The following is a 22,091-nucleotide window of genomic DNA, read 5'->3' as shown; positions in this document are numbered from 1 at the left end:
CACTACACTAATTGTTAACTGGATTTGTGTGCATAAGCACTTGCCAAGATTACAATTCAGCCACAGCTATTCCAAAAACGTTTTAATTCATTCCTCAAATATGTTTTTTCCCCAGAACTATGTAATATTAGTTGTTTTTGGTTAGTTTTTTAACTGTTAATGCTATATAAACAACAATTTAAGGTGTTTTGAACTAACATCTCTTTCCTTCTTGACATTGTTCTAATGATTTTTAGTACAGCATTGCTGTACATATTGTTGAGCATTTTCAGTCCAGGTTCTTTTAGGGTATGTCTACTCTCCAGCTGAGAGTGTGCCTCGCAGCCCAGGAAGAGAGACTTGTGCGAGCTCACGAAAAATAGCAGTGTGGATGTTGTGGCATGGACAGCAGCCGGCATGAGCCAGTTGCTTGAGTCCAAGACCACCTGGCCCTCTGAGTCTGAACTAGGGTGGCTAACCCAAGCTGCCACCCGCTATTTTCAGCACACTAGCTTGAGCAGAGCTTTTGTGAGTCTGTCTACCTGGGCTAGGAAGCTCACTCCTAGCTGCTGTGTAGACATACCCTTAAGGGCTGGTCTACTTGGGGAAATTGACTGGAATTGCTATTGTGGAATAGGCTGTTCTGCAATAGCTATTCCAGAATAGCTTTCCATGTGCACACTCTGTTCTAGAATAAAAGTAATTTTATTCCAGAATAATGACTCTGTTTCGGAAGCCCAGTAATTATTAGGGAGTACAAGTGACTTTTGATCAAGAATAGTTTTCTGTCCCCATTGGTTTTCTCCTGTTGACAATGCCTAATGAAAATGCAACAAATTGGTTATCATATGGATTTTGGATGATGCCCTGTATTACAGCGTTTAAACAAAATAAGTAGCTTCAGCTATAAGTGTAAGAGCAAAACAAGCAGTGACTGGAGACAGCAAATCTACATGTACTATTTTGTCTAGACACTATACCCGGCAGCCCATTCTGCACGCTTACTGAGCCTCTGATCTTTACCTTGTTCCCAGATACCCTATTGCGCCAAAGTTTCCATGGACCACTCCATTTGTGTCTTGCCCTGGTCCCTTTGCTGGTCTGTCTCAGTTCCCATCCCACCACAAGTACTTTCTGGCACATTTTTTTGCCCTGTCTTTTAGTGTTGTGTGCCATAATCCCTCTGCCTTAATGGCCCTTTCTGGCACTCTGTCATCTGTGTCTTGGCCACTCTAAAACTCAGGCTCTCCTTCCTTTTTCCCACCTGATAACTCCAGTGCTTTGCCTCTGGCTACATCTACACTTAGAGGTGGAGGTGTAATTTCCAGCTCAGGTAGACATACCCACGCTAGCTCTGATTGAGCTAGCACGCTAAACATAGAAGTGTAGCTGCAGCAAGACAGTTCTGAAGGATGTGCTAGCCACTCTGAGTGCAACCCTGCCTGGGACCGTAGGAACTTGGGGAGGCTAACTTGTGCCACCACAACTATACTTCTATGTTTAGCGCACTAGCTAGATCAAAGCTAACATGGGAATGTCTAACTGATCTGGAAATCACACCTCCAGCTCAAAGTGTAGACATACCCTTAGTTTCCTAAAGCAGCTCCAGAGTGCTCTCTCAGCTTCCACTGGCTCTCCAATATCCTCTGTCTCAATTTTCTTTGGATCCATCCATGTTTCAAATACTGCCAAGTCAGAAGTCTTAAGTATCACACAGTTGCAATATGTAGTGTGGACAGGATTTTAAACAAGTTCCCTAACTCTGTTAAAGCCTTGGGGTTAAGATTAAGGTTCCGTTTCCACTACAAATTGTACTTGTTTTATAAGTATATTAGGAGACATGTTCAAGGCTTAGTCTGGTTACAGAACATAGATAAACATCCCCTCTACCTACAAATTGCAATGAGATTCCACTGCTGGATCCTCATTTGGCTTGAAGCCTTAGAGATTATTTTTTAAAATACATTATTTATCATATTTTACATTAATGTACACTTTGGAGCATTAATAATAATTGAAATGCAAAGGATCAGCCTCAGGGGTAATGGGTCTGCAGAGATTTCAGGTCAGGGGATGTATGTACAAAGGTGGCGTAAAGCTCACGTTTGCAGTCCGCTAGTGCTGGCTATGTTCAGGGCAAGACCCTCTGTGCAGAGATACACCAGCTACAAATGGCCCCAGGAGGCTAATGCATAGCCAGTGATCAATATGATGCACAGATGTCCCAGCAACCCCTCTTTATCTCTTGTCAAGGTTCCTCCCCCACTCTGAACGCTAGGGTACAGATGTGGGGACCTGCATGAAAAACCTCCTAAGCTTATCTTTACCAGCTTAGGTCAAAACTTCCCCAAGGTACAAAATATTCCACGCTTTGTCCTTGGATTGGCCGCTACCACCACCAAATAAATACTGGTTACTGGGGAAGAGCTGTTTGGAAACATCTTTCCCCCCCCCAAAATACTTCCCAAAACCTTGCACCCCACTTCCTGGACAAGGTTTGGTAAAAAGCCTCACCAATTTGCTTAGCTGACTACAGACCTAGACCCTTGGATCTGAGAACAATGAAAAAGCAATCAGTTTTCTTACAAGAAGACTTTTAATAGAAATAGAAGTAAATAAATCACCTCTGTAAAATCAGGATGGTAGATACCTTACAGGGTAATTAGATTCAAAACATAGAGAACCCCTCTAGGCAAAACCTTAAGTTACAAAAAAGATACACAGACAGAAATAGTTATTCTATTCAGCACAGTTCTTTTCTCAGCCATTTAAAGAAATCATAATCTAACACATACCTAGCTAGATTACTTACTAAAAGTTCTAAGACTCCACTCCTGGTCTATCCCCAGCAGAAACCACAGACAGAGACCCTTTGTTTCGCTCCCTCCTCCCAGCTTTTGAAAGTATCTTGTCTCCTCATTGGTCATTTTGGTCAGGTGCCAGCGAGGTTACCTTTAGCTTCTTAACCCTTTACAGGTGAGAGGAGTTTTCCCCTGGCCAGGAGGGATTTCAAAGGGGTTTACCCTTCCCTTTATATTTATGACATCTCTGATCACACCCTCTTTTCCTCTCTAGGGAAGGGGAGCATCTATATCATATTTGTACCACTGGAGGATGCCCCTTGTATTGAGTAACTTTACTGTCATTTATAACTAGATGTGAATATAATCTCCTGTATAATAACTGTGGTGTTTTCCTGAGGCAGACTGACAGACTGTGGGCTTTGGAGAAGGCTTGGCAAGTGTTTAATCATTCTGAGATTATGGTTCCTAGGCTGCAGACACTTACTGGTCAAACAAATGAATCAAATAAGGGGAAACTATTTGTTAAATACAGTGGAATCTGGATTTTATGAAACCCAGTCTAACTAATGACCAGTAGTACAAACCATTTTTTCCCCATGGGGAAAAAATAAATCACATTACAAAAGTGATGTTGGTGAAAAACAAGTTGACACCCTTTCACATTCTGATGCCTTCAGTGTGTTGGAAATCACTTTGCAGTGATTTGAAGCATGAGAAGAAAGTGATGCAATGAACCATACTGCAACTTATGCACCATACCTGCTGTCATTTTGAGGTGTTTGATTTTTTTGAGCTTTTTGATTTTATAAACTCTTCAATCCCAAATTAGTTTGTAAAGTAGGGTGGAAAAGGCTATAAATTAATCTCTTCCTCTCCACAAAAATGAATTCTCTTTGTTAATGTCCTCTTGAGAAAAAAGAGAGCACTTCCAAAATGACAGTTTCAATATTTTAAAAATCTCAACCCAGCAGGAGACGCACCAACGAACAATGCAGGGTTCTAGTTTGTCCTTATTGCATCATTTTGCTGTTCTCTTCTTGTGAGTGAAACAAGCAGGCTCCTGAAATTTAAAAGATTCTTTAGGGAGTTGCTGGCTCAAAGAATTTGTAATAGCAGCCTAGAGCCTTTCACCTGTTGGTCACCAGTGTGAATTTAGCCCAGGACAGTAATGAACAAAAGTCACTCATCTGATGAGTCTCTTTGTGAATGTAAGCTTTCGTGAGCTACAGCTCACTTCATCGGTTGCATACTGTGGAAAGTATAGAAGATCTTTTTATACACAAAAAGCATGAAAAAATGGGTGTTTACCACTACAAAAGGTTTTCTCTCCCCCCACCCCACTCTCCTGCTGGTAATAGATTATCTAAAGTGATCACTCTCCTTACAATGTGTATGAGGATCAAGTTGGGCCATTTCCAGCACAAATCCAGGTTTTCTCTCCCCCCGCCCCCAAACCCACTCTCCTGTGGTAATAGCTTACAATGTGTATGATAATTAAGGTGGGCCATTTCCAGCACAAATCCAGGGTTTAACAAGACCGTCTGGGGGGGGGGGAGTAGGAAAAAACAAGGGGAAATAGGTTACCTTGCATAATGACTTAGCCACTCCCAGTCTCTATTCAAGCCTAAGTTAATTGTATCCAATTTGCAAATGAATTCCAATTCAACAGTCTCTCGCTGGAGTCTGGATTTGAAGTTTTTTTGTTGTAATATCGCAACTTTCATGTCTGTAATCGCGTGACCAGAGAGATTGAAGTGTTCTCCGACTGGTTTATGAATGTTATAATTCTTGACATCTGATTTGTGTCCATTTATTCTTTTACGTAGAGACTGTCCAGTTTGACCAATGTACATGGCAGAGGGGCATTGCTGGCACATGATGGCATATATCACATTGGTGGATGTGCAGGTGAACAAGCCTCTGATAGTGTGGCTGATGTTATTAGGCCCTATGATGGTGTCCCCTGAATAGATATGTGGGCACAGTTGGCAACGGGCTTTGTTGCAAGGATAGGTTCCTGGGTTAGTGGTTCTGTTGTGTGGTATGTGGTTGCTGGTGAGTATTTGCTTCAGGTTGGGGGGCTGTCTGGAGGCAAGGACTGGCCTGTCTCCCAAGATTTGTGAGAGTGTTGGGTCATCCTTCAGGATAGGTTGTAGATCCTTAATAATGCGTTGGAGGGGTTTTAGTTGGGGGCTGAAGGTGACGGCTAGTGGCTTTCTGTTATTTTCTTTGTTAGGCCTGTCCTGTAGTAGGTGACTTCTGGGAACTCTTCTGGCTCAAGCTGGGCCATTTCCAGCACAAATCCAGGTCCCCCCCCCAACACACAAACCCACTCTCCTGTTGGTAATAGCTTATCTAAAGTGATCACTCTCCTTACAATGTAAGCTATTACCAACAGGAGAGTGGGTTTGGGGGGGGGGAGGGGAGAGAAAACCTGGATTTGTGCTGGAAATGGCCCAACTTGATTATCATACACATTGTAAGGAGAGTGATCACTTTAGATAAGCTATTACCAGCAGGAGAGTGGGGTGGGGAGAGAGAAAACCTTTTGTAGTGGTAAACACCCATTTTTTCATGCTTTGTGTGTATAAAAAAGATCTTCTATACTTTCCACAGTATGCATCCGATGAAGTGAGCTGTAGCTCACGAAAGCTTATGCTCAAATAAATTGGTTAGTCTCTAAGGTGCCACAAGTACTCCTTTTCTTTTTGCGAATACAGACTAACACGGCTGCTACTCTGAAACCTGTCTTTGTGAATGAGTTGCTAGCTTCAGTGTAGCTCCCCGGGGTGGTAGGTATCCACATCACAAAATGCACTGTCTGAGTTGGCAGTAATGGGTGTCTTTGTTGGTAGTCTTAAGAGAATATAAGGACTGAACCAGCACGAAAATAAAACTATCCTCAGAGTTTCCTCCTCTATTCATGAGGTTTGTGAAGAGGGGAGGGAAACTTGTACTGCTTCTGATCTAGCTGAACATGTTCAGAAAGAAATAAAAAGATCTCCAAGGTTATAAGTGAGACTGGTCATGCATGTAAGTCCGGCAGCATTGGGCCTGTGCTTTTAGTACTACTTTTGCCTTCCTTCTTCAAAACAAGCCCACTAGTTCATTACTTAGCATTGTTAGAAAAAATGCGCCTAAAGAGAAAATCGAGTAGAATTCTAGAATCACACAAATATAGGCTAATTTTACAAAGGCAGAAAACTGAGTTCGAATGGGATAAAACATTTATGAGTAGCACAGGTGCATTACCTGAAGGAAATTGCAAGGGAGTTATGAAAGTAATTTCATAGCCTAGTGAAAACCGCTGTTCATTCTTTAATCTGCTGCCTCTTGCCAAATTGCAGTTTACTAACAGCTACTCTTTGAAGCCAAAATGAGCAGTTTAAATTGCTGTGTTCCTGCACATATTGTTCCTCAGAGAATAGTCAGATTATCACACTCACACTGCATTTGTACACAAGAAGAAATAATTGGTTTTTTACTTTGGTGAATGGTGCTAAATACATTTGAAGAAAATGTAGTGGATCTGAATTTTTTTTTTAAATTGTCTGTAAAACAAAATGTAAGAATATTTAGAAACCCAGGAAAGTCTTTTATAAATTTTTAAATAATATGTTCTCTCAATACAACACAAATTTGTGAATCAAATGGTATTTCATTCCAACATAATTCAATGTTTCAGTTATTAGAAAAGTAGTTTCACAGTGTGAGGAGGAAAGCTATTTGAATATTTTGTCTTTTTACCATCAAAATTATTGGGCTTGTAGAAATATATATATAGAGATTACTTTAATATTTAATATATTGACTTACTATAGGTGGGGTAGGTAGCACTCCCTACTATTCAAGTTGCCCCACACTTTCCATTATTAAATGCTGTTTTCAGTTGCTCATACCTTCGCCAACCTTCAACAGTTTGGGCTGACAGTTTTCATACCAGATGCTGCCTCAGACTGAATCTTTATGGAATAAAGATGTAAAGAATAAAGCAAATTTTGATTCAATAAAATCAGTCTTCAGGCTTACCATGTGTTCACCTGCCTATATCACCTGCTGGATATACAGTCCAGCATCACCTGCCATCATGTGTAACACCTGCTCGATATACATTGAGATATGAGCTTTCTTCCCTTGGAAGTTTGGATAGCCTCTCTAGACTCAGAAAAACTTTCTTTTAGGTGTAGTTGGCCTGATGTGACTGCATATTGTGAGACAAACCTAGGATACAGATGAAATGTGGGGAACCTCTTTCTAAAGCACACACTAGCAGCATTCATAGAATCATAGAATATCAGGGCTGGAAGGGACCTCAGGAGGTCATCTAGTCCAACCCCCTGCTCAAAGCAGGACCAATCCCCAATTAAATCATCCCAGCCAGGGCTTTGTCAAGCCTGACCTTAAAAACTTCTAAGGAAGGAGATTCTACCGCCTCCCTAGGTAACGCATTCCAGTGTTTCACCACCCTCCTAGTGAAAAAGTTTTTCCTAATATACAACCTAAACCTCCCCCACTGCAACTTGAGACCATTACTCCTTGTCCTGTCCTCTTCTACCACTGAGAATAGTCTAGAACCATCCTCTCTGGAACCACCTCTCAGGTAGTTGAAAGCAGCTATCAAATCGCCTCTCATTCTTCTCTTCTGCAGACTAAACAATCCCAGTTCCCTCAGCCTCTCCTCATAAGTCATGTGTTCCAGACCCGTAATCATTTTTGTTGCCCTTTGCTGGACTCTCTCCAATTTTTCCACATCCTTCTTGTAGTGTGGGGCCCAAAACTGGACACAGTACTCCAGATGAGGCCTCACCAATGTCGAATAGAGGGGAACGATCACGTCCCTCGATCTGCTGGCAATGCCCCTACTTATACATCCCAAAATGCCATTGGCCTTCTTGGCAACAAGGGCACACTGCTGACTCATATCCAGCTTCTCGTCCACTGTCACCCCTAGGTCCTTTTCCGCAGAACTGCTGCCTAGCCATTCGGTCCCTAGTCTGTAGCTGTGCATTGGGTTCTTCCATCCTAAGTGCAGGACCCTGCACTTATCCTTATTGAACCGCATCAGGTTTCTTTTGGCCCAATCCTCCAATTTGTCTAGGTCCCTCTGTATCCTATCCCTGCCCTCCAGCGTATCTACCACTCCTTCCAGTTTAGTATCATCTGCAAATTTGCTGAGAGTGCAATCCACACCATCCTCCAGATCATTTATGAAGATATTGAACAAAACCGGCCCCAGGACCGACCCCTGGGGCACTCCACTTGACACCGGCTGCCAACTAGACATGGAGCCATTGATCACTATCCGTTGAGCCTGACAATCTAGCCAACTTTCTACCCACCTTATAGTGCATTCATCCAGCCCATACTTCTTTAACTTGCTGACAAGAATACTGTGGGAGACCGTGTCAAAAGCTTTGCTAAAGTCAAGAAACAATACATCCACTGCTTTCCCTTCATCCACAGAACCAGTAATCTCATCATAGAAGGCGGTTAGATTAGTCAGGCATGACTTGCCCTTGGTGAATCCATGCTGACTGTTCCTGATCACTTTCCTCTCATGTAAGTGCTTCAGGATTGATTCTTTGAGGACCTGCTCCATGATTTTTCCGGGGACTGAGGTGAGGCTGACTGGCCTGTAGTTCCCAGGATCCTCCTTCTTCCCTTTTTTAAAGATTGGCACTACATTAGCCTTTTTCCAGTCATCTGGGACTTCCCCCGTTCGCCACGAGTTTTCAAAGATAATGGCCAATGGCTCTGCAATCACAGCCGCCAATTCCTTTAGCACTCTCGGATGCAACTCGTCTGGCCCCATGGACTTGTGCACGTCCAGCTTTTCTAAATAGTCCCTAACCACCTCTTTCTCCACAGAGGGCTGGCCATCTACTCCCCATGTTGTGATGCCCAGCGCAGCAGTCTGGGAGCTGTCCTTGTTAGTGAAGACAGAGGCAAAAAAAGCATTGAGCACATTTGCTTTTTCCACATCCTCTGTCACTAGGTTGCCTCCCTCATTCAGTAAGGGGCCCACACTTTCCTTGGCTTTCTTCTTCTTGCCAACATACCTGAAGAAACCTTTCTTGTTACTCTTGACATCTCTTGCTAGCTGCAGCTCCAGGTGCGATTTGGCCCTCCTGATTTCATTCCTCCATGCCCGAGCAATATTTTTATACTCTTCCCTGGTCATATGTCCAACCTTCCACTTCTTGTAAGCTTCTTTTTTATGTTTAAGATCCGCTAGGATTTCACCGTTAAGCCAAGCTGGTCGCCTGCCATATTTACTATTCTTTCGACTCATCGGGATGGTTTGTCCCTGTAACCTCAACAGGGATTCCTTGAAATACAGCCAACTCTCCTGGACTCCTTTCCCCGTCATGTTAGTCCCCCAGGGGATCCAACCCATCCGTTCCCTGAGGGAGTCGAAGTCTGCTTTCCTGAAGTCCAGGGTCCGTATCCTGCTGCTTACCTTTCTTCCCTGTGTCAGGATCCTGAACTCAACCAACTCATGGTCACTGCCTCCCAGATTCCCGTCCACTTTTGCTTCCCCCACTAATTCTTCCCTGTTTGTGAGCAGCAGGTCAAGAAAAGCTCCCCCCCTAGTTGGCTCATCTAGCACTTGCACCAGGAAATTGTCCCCTACGCTTTCCAAAAACTTCCTGGATTGTCTATGCACCGCTGTATTGCTCTCCCAGCAGATATCAGGAAAATTAAAGTCACCCATGAGAACCAGGGCATGTGATCTAGTAGCTTCTGCGAGTTGCTGGAAGAAAGCCTCATCCACCTCATCCCCCTGGTCCGGTGGTCTATAGCAGACTTCCACCACTACATCACTCTTGTTGCTCACACTTCTAAACTTAATCCAGAGACACTCAGGTTTTTCTGCAGTTTCGTACCGGAGCTCTGAGCAGTCGTACTGCTCCCTTACATACAGTGCTACTCCCCCACCTTTTCTGCCCTGCCTGTCCTTCCTGAACAGTTTATAACCATCCATGACAGTACTCCAGTCATGTGAGTTATCCCACCAAGTCTCTGTTATTCCAATCACATCATAATTCCTTGACATCACCAGGACCTCCAGTTCTCCCTGCTTGTTTCCAAGGCTTTGTGCATTCGTATATAAGCACTTGAGATAACCTGCTGATCGCCCCTCATTCTCAGTATGAGGCAGGAGCCCTCCCCTCACAGACGTTCCTGCCTGTGCTTCCTCCCGGTATCCCGCTTTCCCACTTACCTCAGGGCTTTGGTCTCCTTCCCCCGGTGAACCTAGTTTAAAGTCCTCCTCACTAGGTTAGCCAGCCTGCTCGCAAAGATGCTCTTCCCTCTCTTAGTAAGATGGAGCCCGTCTCTGCCCAGCACTCCTCCTTCATGGAACACCATCCCATGGTCAAAGAATCCAAAGCCTTCTCTCCGACACCACCTGCGTAGCCATTCGTTGACTTCCACGATTCGACGGTCCCTGCCCCGGCCTTTTCCTTCCACGGGGAGGATGGATGAGAACACGACTTGCGCCTCAAACTCCTTTATCCTTCTTCCCAGAGCCACGTAGTCCGCAGTGATCCACTCAAGGTCATTCTTGGCAGTATCATTGGTGCCCACGTGGAGAAGCAGGAAGGGGTAGCGATCCGAGGGCTTGATGAATCTCGGCAGTCTCTCCATCACATCGCGAATCTTAGCCCCTGGCAAGCAGCAGACTTCTCAGTTTTCCCGATCAGGGCGGCAGATAGATGACTCAGTCCCCCGGAGGAGAGAGTCCCCGACCACCACCACCCGCCTCCTTCTCTTGGGAGTGGTGGTCATGGAACCCCCCATCTCAGGACAGTGCATCTCATGCCTTCCAACCAGCGGAGTCTCCTTCTGCTTTCTCTCCCCAGACATATCATCTGGTCCACTCTCCGCAAAGGTACCTGTGGAGAGAACATGAAAGCGGTTAGTTACCTGTGTCCGCGTTGCTGGAACCCGGACATTCCCCCTTCTTCTTCTGGAGGTCACATGTTGCCAAGCTTCTTCACTGGCCTCTTGGCTCCGCTGTGCAACCTGCTCTAAATCTTTAGAGCTTTGTGCCCGTAGAAGCATATCCTGACTTTTGTCCAGAAAATCCTCAGTTTCTCGTATGCAACGCAGGGTCGTTATCTGTTGCTCCAGACCTTCAATCTTCTCTTCCAATATGGAGACCAGCTTGCACTTTGAATAGACAAAGTCGCTTCTATCCTGTGGAAGAAAGACAAACATGGCACATCCAGTGCAGGTCATAACAGCTGAACCCCCCCCTTCCATATCACCTTCCTACTATGAGCTTCCTCAGAGAAGTTGGCAAGATGTAAGCCTCACTGGGCTCACTCCAGGCGAACTCCCAGGCAAACTCCTGCTGTGTGCTGCTCTGCTGTTCCCCGCCGCTCAGCTGGTTCGGGAAGCTCTGGCTATTTTTAAACAGCTAGGCTTCCCTGAAACAAACAAACAGACAGCCCCAATGCCCGCCCCCTGCAGGCTACCAGCCAATCAGGCACTCGCTCAGGCTCTCACACTGCCCTCCCAGCAAACACACACTCGGATACTTACTCAGCAAACACGCACTCGGATACTCACCAATCCCAGGCAAACTCCTGCTGTGTGCTGCTCTGCTGTTCCCCGCTGCTCAGCTGGTTCGCCGCCGCTCAGCTGGTTCGCGAAGCTCTGGCATTGTGGAATATTACCAAGCTCTTTAAATACTTTGTCCATCACTTACACGAAAACCCAGTTTTCTAGCCAAATTGTTGCTACATATTTTTTTGCAGTTGAAGAATGAGGTAAAATAAGCTTCCAAATTGTATTTCACCCATCATCCCAGTAGATGCTGTAGATGTTCACATATCCTGTTTGTTCTCTTAATAACTACAGCTGCAACACAGGATAACTGAGAACAGAGAATTATTACTAAGATCAGTGCATGAAAGCTAAACATTTGGTATTTGCAAGTAGAAGGCATCAAAAGATCTAAATGTTATGAAATTATATCTACGTTTGATTGATCTGGTCTGGCTTGAAAGAGAAATATTTTATCTCCTTGAGAAGCAGCGTACAGAAGTGTTTCAACTATTTGTAGAAATGTATGACTGGTCCAATTTTATTAATGTGTCTATGTCAGTTAATGTACAGTAGCCAGGACTAGAATTTCAAAAATGAACTTTCTGGCTCTTCTCTTTTGATCAGGTACCGCAGCCAGGAACATTGAAGCTCTCTCACTTTCAAGAAGGTGTATACATTTTCCAGCTGACTGTGACAGACACTGCTGGTCAAAAGAGCTCAGATAATATCTCTGTGACCGTTCTTCCAATGGTTCACTCTGCATTAGGTGAGAAAATGGTTGAAATCACAGTTTGTGTGACTGCTGCAATGTGGCATACCTAAAAAGTCTCTTGGGGTAGATGGGAATGCAGATCCCTATCATAATGTCATTTTTTATTTAATAATAGCTTCCTTCCTTCTGTATTCCTATTTCAAATGGGGAAGGGGTTAAAAACACTTTTGGACGAGGGAAGGAAAACCGTCTTTTATGTGTTTGCATGATTAATCCCTTCATTGCAGATGAACACGCAGGGTAGGGCAAGCAAAACATAGTTTTGGTATTGCCATATGTATCAGGCATGTTATGATGGTATATTATACATTCAATGCAGGATCAATAGAACATGGCAGGGCATATGCTGTTGTGAAAGACCATGGAAGAAGCAATTAATAAGTGTAAGATCCACAGACTAATGATGATTAAAATTTCTTTGTGAATTTGTATTTAAATTAAAGCAGTTTTGGATTGTTTCTTTTTTTTTATGCTTTTAAACTTTCTTCTGAAATGTTTACAACCCAGGTATTGCAACATTGTGCTAGTGCATGAATGGAAACTGAAACTGGCTAGAAAGTGACTATGTATTTTCAAGTTCTGAAACCGAGACTGAGGGAGGCAAACAGCATGAATGATGAGAGGAACTTCGATTCTTGAAGTTCTCAGTTTTAGTAATAGGGTCTTTCTACATTAAGGAAATTCGCATCTGTGTAACTATGATTAACTTACATTAGAGCATACTTTGGAATATTACCAGATTAAACTGCACCAGTGCAGCACTTTTCCTTTAGGCATTTGCACTAGTGTAACTAAATGGATGAGCAGAAGAGTGGAAAAGAACCAATTAATAACTTGTACCCTCCACAAATTAATAATATAAATGTACAGTATTCAGGAATTTTCTTTAGACGGTTTCAGAGTAACAGCCGTGTTAGTCTGTATTCGTAAAAAGAAAAAAGAAAAGGAGTACTTGTGGCACCTTAGAGACTAACCAGTTTATTTGAGCATGAGCTTTCGTGAGCTACAGCTCACTTCATCGGATGCATAGCATATCGTGGAAACTGCAGAAGACATTATATACACACAGAGACCATGAAACAAAACTTCCTCCCACCCCACTGTCCTGCTGCTAACAGCTTATCTAAAGTGATCATCAAGTGATCATCAAGGAAGGCCATTTCCAGCACAAATCAAGGTTTTCTCACTCTTCCCCCCCCACACACACACACACAGACACACATACAAACTCACTCTCCTGCTGGTAATAGCCCATCCCTCTTTGAAACCTCTCTTTATAATGCGCATGATAATCAAGGTGGGTCATTTCCAGCACTAATCCAGGTTTTCTCACCCCCCCCCCCCACACACACATTTGGAGGGGGTGTGTGGGGGGGGGGTGAGAAAACCTGGATTAGTGCTGGAAATGACCCACCTTGATTATCATGCGCATTATAAAGAGAGGTTTCAAAGAGGGATGGGCTATTACCAGCAGGAGAGTGAGTTTGTATGTGTGTCTGTGTGTGTGTGTGTGGGGGGGGAAGAGTGAGAAAACCTTGATTTGTGCTGGAAATGGCCTTCCTTGATGATCACTTGATGATCACTTTAGATAAGCTGTTAGCAGCAGGACAGTGGGGTGGGAGGAAGTTTTGTTTCATGGTCTCTGTGTGTATATAATGTCTTCTGCAGTTTCCAGGATATGCTATGCATCCGATGAAGTGAGCTGTAGCTCACGAAAGCTCATGCTCAAATAAACTGGTTAGTCTCTAAGGTGCCACAAGTACTCCTTTTCTTTTTTCTTTAGACGGTGTTTTTTCAGAAGGGATGAGGTTTCCTTTTAAATGTTCCCCAGAAATGTTTGCAACCCAAATGATATTGGTGTGGTTACACTAGTACAGATTTCCTTAATGCAGACAGGGCCTGTGGTGTTTTTAGCACTAAAGGTTATAAAATGTGTTTTTCCAAGTATGGTTTTTAGCTGACAGTGTACTTTCATACCATGCTTTAACTGTAGTTGTTGTTATGGAGTACAGCAGTGTAATAATTGATCATTTGAGTTGTTCCCGCAGACTGGTTTGCTGTTACAGTGTCCAAATGCTGGAGTTGATAGCATTTTACAAACCAAAGAAACATGCTGGCATTGGGAGGACTGCTGCAAAAGTGATTTGTAAACATCTGATAATTACAAGGTCAAAATATGTTGCAGGAAAGCCTTTAATATTTAACAGCAATGCGGAAGTGTCCAGAGATAGACATTCTCATTACCAGAGAAACCTAAATATTAGGGCACGCAGCAATCCATTTCTTTCCAGTTAAGGTCATTTGCAAGAATGTTGGCTCAATGCTGCTCATGTACATGCTACATTTGAAATTACTGGGGCTATTCATATGAATAAAGGATGCAGGATCATGTCCTTCATTTGTCCTTTGATGAGTTTTGACAAAATACAACACAAAGAAGGAATGCACACAGCTCTAAAAACAAAATTAATATGCATGTGTGTGCATATGTAAAATAACATACACTCACTGACAGGAAATAAATATCCAACTATGAAATGGTGTGTGCAGCAAATGGAATTAAAGCCTCATCATTCAAAATGTTCCTGTTTATTTGACTTAGGAACTGTCCTGGGTTTTTTAACCCAAGCCAGACTCCCTACTGATAGTCTGGGCAAGTGCTCCAGGAAGCGTGGTATTTGCTGCTCTGGATTTTTGTAGAAAACAAACTGCTTCCCACCATTAAGTGCTGCTGTGCAGAGCCCACAGGAAGGAAGCCAACTGCTGGCTTCTCCCTGCTGTTCGAGTGCAGGGTAAAACTTCCCTTTTCCTTGAATAGCAGCAGCACTATCTAGCCCCCAATCCGGCTCTCTATTTCTTAATTAGAGAGCTTCCCAAACTCACTCTCTGAAAGGAGCAGAAGTGCAGAGCTGGGTAAAGAAAGTCAGGAAAGGGGGGCTATTTTGATCTCCCTCAGTACAGGGGCTATGTTTACACAGAGTTTGAGGTGTTGCAGACCTCTTGGCAGCTAAAACCCCCAGCTCACGAACTCCTGCTGTAGAAAAGCTACCAAAATAGTGAAGAGGGTGCAGGGTCCAGCTCTTCTTTATAGTTCCTGTGTCAACATACATAGTGTGAAACAGCAGCTTCGTTCTAGTCTTTCTGCAGCATTTTATTTTACATGTTGTCTTTCTTGGGTTTTGCTGTAACATTGAAATATTAATACCTCTTTAGATTTAGTATCCTGTATTTGGGCTTCCCTTCTTGTAATCTGAGAATTATTCTACAACAGGCTGTGCTGGAGTTTGTTCTCGCTACCAGTTTATCTGTGATGATGGCTGCTGCATTGACATCACCTTTGCTTGCGATGGAGTGGAGCAATGCCCGGATGGATCTGATGAAGCTTTCTGTCAGAACTGTGAGTGCATAGTACACTGTTTTTTGTCTTGGAAGCAATGGCTGGGGGTTCTGATAAGAAACGTGGTAATGTGCTCCCTCAGTGCACAGTTAGCTCTCTCTAATCAAAATAGTTATTTAGAGCCTTTCATTGAAAACAGCAGGTGTATAGGGTAGCTGTCTTCTTATTAGGTGTTCAAAAATGAATTGAATTGTTTTTTTAAATAACTTTAGAACTGTTGGAGATCCCAGAGTAACAGATATTAAATAGTTCTCAACAAAACATTTGAAAGATCAGTTCTTTCTTCACTTTCATTCTAAGACCAGGGTTCTTATTTTCATCTGAAGGAATAGCTGAGAGGTTGAAACATCTAATGCAGAGTACACATCACAAAAAAGTTGTACACCTTTCAAAAATTCAAAATGTTGGGATGTTTAAAAAGGATCTGTTACGGGATCCAGCCAATCCCACTGCCTTGTTATCTTGCATCCCCCAACCCAGTTTACACCACTCATACAACTTTGACTTTATGCCCTTCTTTTCTTCTGCAGTGGGAATATGCTGTAAGATGCTCTCCCTTCTTGATCTGGTACATTGTTTATTAGGAACTTAATTAAGATTTAGAAAGGAATATAGTCCCAGGGTACATTAAATTGTCAATTTTATCCACTCTCAGTTTTATGTAGTGGTGCTGGAGAGTGTTTTTATGAATTGAATTGGAATGATTGCACCTCCCCAACATATGGTATCTGAAGGAAGGATGGTCCAGTAGTTAGATGCTAGCCTGGGATTCTGGAGACATGATTCAAGTCACTGCTCTGCCACAGGCCAAGTCACTTAATTTCCCAGTGCCTCAGTTCCCCATCTGTAAAATGGGGATAGTACTAGTGTGGTGCTCAGATACTGTGGTAATTGGGATCATATAAGTACCTAAGATTGATTGACTGATTGTGGTTTTTGTGGCTGAAATGCTTAGACACTTCTTCAGAGATGTGCTACCCATTTTGTGAAATAATTAGAGGTTGACTATGGGATGCTGGTAGCTTTAAACTGCTGTAGTCTTAATCTACACATTACAATAAAGTGAAAAGCATGATCATTACATAGCTCATTGTATTTTAGTTTTATATACTAGCTCTGCAAAAACAGAGATTAAAAGTTAATTTTGTAATTATATCACATCACAGGGCAACCTGTGGGATGTTTTTTCAGTTTAAGGAGAGTTTAGCAAAAAACATAGGAGAGCAGAGAATCCTAAATCCAAAGAATTGGTTATTGTTGGTAGCAGATTTGCTGCAGTAATGACAATGCTGAGATTAAGGAAAGCCTCATTTTATTCATTGCTGTAGCCATACATTGTTCACTCTGAGTTGTCACTTTTAAGAACATAACCCTTTTCAAGGGATTACCTAGTGGGAGCTATGCATCTAAATCCTCTGTAACTCTCTGAAAATTTAGAGTCAGCATCTCAGAAGGCAAAGAAAAACTGTCATATAATAGGGGTCTGAATGCTGAGTGGTATCAGAGTCTGATAAACATGTTAAAACTCCCTCGTGCCAAATTCTGTCATCTTTCCTATCACAAAACTCCCATTCACTTCCATACAAAAATAATAATTGTTTTTATTTCCATTAATTCAGTCAGTCCTGGCCGAAAGACAGCAACTCATGCAGCTGTCAGCACTGCCCAACAAAGGATCATAGGCTTGACTAAAGATGCAGACAACTCTGTGGAAAACACCCAGAAAAACACTATGAGAAATCAGCCACTACTTTCACTTGATGCAGACAAGTCTAACCAATCACTCTCTCAGGGACCAAAGAAACAAATCAGTGGGTTTATCCCAGGTAAGAATGAAAAAAGAAATAGTTTCAGTTAGTCAGTCTTTATTAACCAAAAAAAGTACCTTTTATTATAGACGGCACCTAGTCAAAAGCAAAATCTTGCAAATGTAGGTAATGTGGGGGAAATTGTAGGAGGTTAATAATTATACCTAAAAATTTACCTTCAAAGTTTGCCAGGCATCATTTCTAGCAGTTGGTAAAAAGAAAAGAAAAATTCCAAAATGCTAGAAATACAGTCTAACCAGTTTAGAGGCAAACAGTACAAAACACTCAAAGAGAGCAAATATGGAAAACTTCTGCTGTGCGCTCTGCTGTTATTAATTATTTACCTAGCAGCATGCTAGGCAGTTACAGATATGTAGGAAAATAGCTTCAATGGGACTTCATACATAGGAAGGTACTACTTAGTGTGAGTAAGGGTGACAGTATCTGACCCAATGTGAACTGAGAGAAGGAAATTCTTTATGTTATGGTCTCTTCCCTTTTTAGAACTGCACTTTTCCGAGTACAACTAGCTGATGTAAATGTAGAGAAGTCCACGATTTGAGGACTTCAATAGCTCAGACATAGGTGAGAGGTTTTTCGCATGAGTGGGTGGGTGAGATTCTGTGGCCTGCGTTGTGCAGGAGGTCAGACTAGATGATCATAATGGTCCCTTCTGACCTTAATATCTATGAATCTATGTGTCTGATGTAGCACAGTCTTTTGTGATACCTTTGTATTTCTACCAGTGGAGACCAAAAAAAAAAAATAATAATAACCCCAAAACCCCACATACTGTTGCATTAGTAGGCAAAGAGGCTTTTGTGAAGAACAATATCACTGTTGGAAGTTATAAAACACTATCTTAGCAAAAGCTACAGAAGCTGCAGTGAAATCAGACCTTTTAGTGCAGTCAAAGCATAGGTAGTTCCCTTGCCAGGAAGCTGAAACAATCCAATATGTTTAACAAATGAAATTAACTAGAGCCTTTTATTAAAGAATAAGTTACAAGTACACAGAGAGTACAAGCCTCTTACATTTTAATGGATTTTTAATGTTTAGATGTGAGCTTAGCTTCTAGAGATACAGCTGATTAGAAATATGGTTTTCTTTTCTTGTTGCAACAGAGCAGTGCTTAGTGCTCCCCGCTGTTGGCCCTTGTAAAGGGCACTTCCCTCGCTGGCACTTTGATGTTTCTTCAGGCACTTGCCTACATTTCATCTTTGGTGGCTGCAAAGGGAATGAAAACAACTTCCTTCAAGAATCTGACTGCCTCAGTGAATGTGTAGAAATTCATGGTAAAAATTCCCTCTGTTGGGAAGAAGGGAATATATCTTTATAAAGCATTTTATGTATTTATATTTGCTCCAGCAGTGTAAAATGAACTCTGCAACAGAGGCTCTTTAAAATTCTCTATTCTGCCTGAAGTCCTTTTACCTCTGACATTTATTACTAACACCAAAGATTATAACTGAAAGTGAGAGGAAAATGGAATGGTAGCTTTTATTCAGTTTGTTTCCTTTGTGCTATTGTCCACACTTCTGTATTGACAGTGTCTGTTTACCTCTGCCCAGTCAGTTTCTTGGTCAGCTTCCCGTGTTAGCATGTGCCTTTCACACCCACAAAGAGGAAACGGAAAAACATTTCTAAAAACGGGAAACTGATTATAAAACCACAGAAATTGGTATGGGGAGTCAGGGGCAGGAATAGCACCCGAAACTACTTTTAACTCACTTTTTTTAAGTGGGCAAGATTTCCAGCTGACTATGTCTTTCTCTAATTCTTGTGCTTTTACTGTTACTTTTTTATAAGTTTCCGTTAGAATTTAAACTCATTTCAGTTAAAATTAAAAATTTCCTTGTAGAATAGAATCTCACTGATCCACTAACCCAGTACTTTTAACTGAAATGCATGGTAATCTCTGCCCATATCTCAGCAATGTTATAATAGTTTACCTTTCTAAGACTTCATCACTCTTACAGCATATGATACAGCACATTTACTAGTATGCTAATATAAGAGTAACATAACTAAACGATACTTTTCAAAATAATTGAATACAAGTGTGTTTTGTGATAAAGTAGTCTTGAATGATCAGGGGTTAAGCAAATAAACGTACTATGGAAGGATTAGTAATAACAGTGGGTCTGCAGGGCATTCATATACAGTTAGCAAGGTTCTGCGGTATCTCTTCGTGTCCCATGTTGGGAAGTCTATGCTGATAAAAATCTAAATCTCAGCACATTGGGGTTTTGGGCTTAAAAACGTCAATTATAAAAACGATCAATTACTGCACCTGTAAGAAATACAGACTTGGCAGACAAGTACACATTTTTGGGATGAGATGTTTCTTTAAGACACGGTGTTGCTTTTTTCTGAAGAATTCTGAATAAATCCAGTAATACTCTGACACAAAATATTTACATGAAGCTGTGTGGTGTGAGCACCTCAGCCTCAAATAATTTGGGCCTAAAGTCCTAGGTAGCAAACTCAAAGCACTGAAGCTTATAGTCTGATGTACCTTGTGTTTGCTAGTACCGATGTGTTTCTACTGGTTTAGGGAGAAGAATCAACTACATGATAGTCTCCCAATAGTGACCAGCCTGGTGGTGATATCATATAGGGGAATGATGGTAAATTTTGTTTCTGGGCTTGCTGTCCTTTCTGGGTGAAGAGAGGGCCTTGATTGCACAATAGGGTCCCTCCAGCTAGTTGATGAGTGGCACTATTAAGCTTTCAAGAAAACGTCTTCAGTCCTCCGCTTGAAAGATTGTAGCTTCAGTGTTGACATAGGCAGGGTCAAAGGAATAAATCCCATCAAGGATTTCAGTCAGGATAAAAAAGTGGTAATAGCTAAGGATAGCATGAGTAGAAGCCATTCAGGCTTCCTCACACAGTTCTACAAATGCACTGCTGTGTAATAAACAACACTCCCATTTTAGTATAGGTCCTCTCCTGAGTTGGCATGCCAAATTCTCTAGTGGTTCTCTGAGCTGGACCACATGTACGTCATGTTTACACCTGTGAATAACTAGATGAGGCCCACCAAGCTAATTTTACTTGTGAGCTCAATCAAATTGGCAGTATGTCTCCCAGGTGTTGCAAAGGTAGTGTTGTAAACCACTGTGCCTCAAAAATATATTAAAATGAAGTCTTAATCTCAACCAATGGGACTTTCTTTGCAAAATATGATTTTTTTAAATGTATTAATTAACAGGTGCAATTTCACAACAGACTGCAACGGATCCGTCATCTCCGTCCAATTCAGAGCCAGGTTTGACTTGTTTTTAAATAATTATTTTGTGTATTGTCACAAAATTATAGGTGAGGGAAGGTAAATGAAGTGGTTTAATAGATGCAATGGTTGGAAGTTAACACTAGGCAAAAATCAAACTAGAAATAAGTGCAAATTTTAATAGCAAGGGTAATTAACTATTGGAACAGCTTATGTGTGGATGTGGTACATGCTCCATCACTTTCAATCTTTACATCAAGACTAGCAGTCCTTCAGTGGTATGCTCTAGTTCAACCATAAGTTATGGACTTCATGCAAAAATTATTGGGGTAAATTCTGTGGACTGTGTTATGCAGAAGGTCAGCAGTGGATATCATAATGGCCCCTGGTGATCTTAATCTGTGAAGAGAAGAGATTTTCTTTGTGATAAGAGGTTGTAGGAAGCAGTTCCTTACTCTTCCTTTAAGTTACAATGATCGTTAATAACACTAGTGGGGACATGTCACACTTCCCTTCTCCCCTCCACTAGTGAGCTCCCCATCCGTGAACTTGCCTCTGGGTACTAAGATATTCATTGGATAAATGACTGTCTTTGCTACAGGTGCTCAGATACTATAGTGATGGACAGCAATATAAAACTCTATCATTAAACTGATCATTAATGTGTCTGACTGGACTAACCATGGTGTGGATTCTTTAGGACCCTGTCTACACTAGACGAATTACCTGTTGATAACCATGGGCTAACTCATTGTCCCTACATTCCCTCCCCAATTGGTGTTGGAAATAGTTAGACCACAAAGTAGACAAAGCTTGTGATAGAAAAGATTTTAGACACCTTGTGCAAAGAGCACACTTTCTGTAAGAGGGTCATGGCTTGGCTCTGTCTACACGAGTGCCCAAAACATCTTCAGCTGTCATTGAGATCAGATTCTGGGGGACTGGTCAAAAGGAGATAACGTTCCCTCTGTAGACACACCCTCTACGTTGTGTAATTCACACACCTCCTCTCCAAGAGCCCAAACACATCACTTCTGCATTGCAGCTAAGTTGCTGTCCTAAAGCTGCTTTCCAGTGTGGTGCTCACAATTGGCTGCCTATTGTGGTGCTATTACATTTGTGAGGTAGTGTCATGAAAGTTTGCTTGCAGCTAAGCAAACTGGAATGGCAGGCTGGCTGTGAGCACCAGCAATAGCAGCTCTAGCAATCACAGACTATGTAGGAGGCCTGAATGCCCCCAAGACTTTCACTTTCCAGGATTCTGGGTGTACACGTCACTGTAACAACTTTGCATTCCTCGGGTTTAATGTCTCTCACTGTCTCCTGACTGGCCTATGCCAACTGCCTTGCGGCGCTGTTTGGTTAGGGAATTACAACCCTTGATTGAATCCCCAAGCCATTACTTTACTTATGCTTCTGAGGCACACAACAGCAGGAGCCACAACTTAAATCTATAACCAATTTGTTATCTTATATAAAAGCACACTGTATTGGGCACAAGCTGAATGATACATTATGTCACATCAGGAAAAAAAATCATTGC

The 22,091-nt window shown here is 42.2% G+C and overlaps 1 protein-coding gene across 1 annotated transcript in view; it reads left to right on the top strand.

Annotated features, from left to right (window-relative positions):
• LRP11 (LDL receptor related protein 11) overlaps positions 1-22,091 on the top strand; it is a 41,324-nt gene that overhangs the window by 12,882 nt on the left and 6,351 nt on the right. Inside the window, exons 3-7 of the mRNA XM_074948604.1 lie at positions 11,964-12,105; positions 15,383-15,508; positions 17,128-17,334; positions 18,441-18,611; positions 20,531-20,587. Coding sequence (XP_074804705.1) covers positions 11,964-12,105; positions 15,383-15,508; positions 17,128-17,334; positions 18,441-18,611; positions 20,531-20,587 — 703 coding nt within the window. The remainder of the gene's footprint in view (positions 1-11,963; positions 12,106-15,382; positions 15,509-17,127; positions 17,335-18,440; positions 18,612-20,530; positions 20,588-22,091) is intronic.

The sequence above is a fragment of the Natator depressus genome, chromosome 3 (assembly GCF_965152275.1).
Source record: "Natator depressus isolate rNatDep1 chromosome 3, rNatDep2.hap1, whole genome shotgun sequence".
In the NCBI taxonomy this organism is placed as follows: domain Eukaryota; kingdom Metazoa; phylum Chordata; order Testudines; family Cheloniidae; genus Natator; species Natator depressus.
Note: the sequence above shows the minus strand (reverse complement) of the source record. Positions and strands in the feature narration are given on the sequence as shown.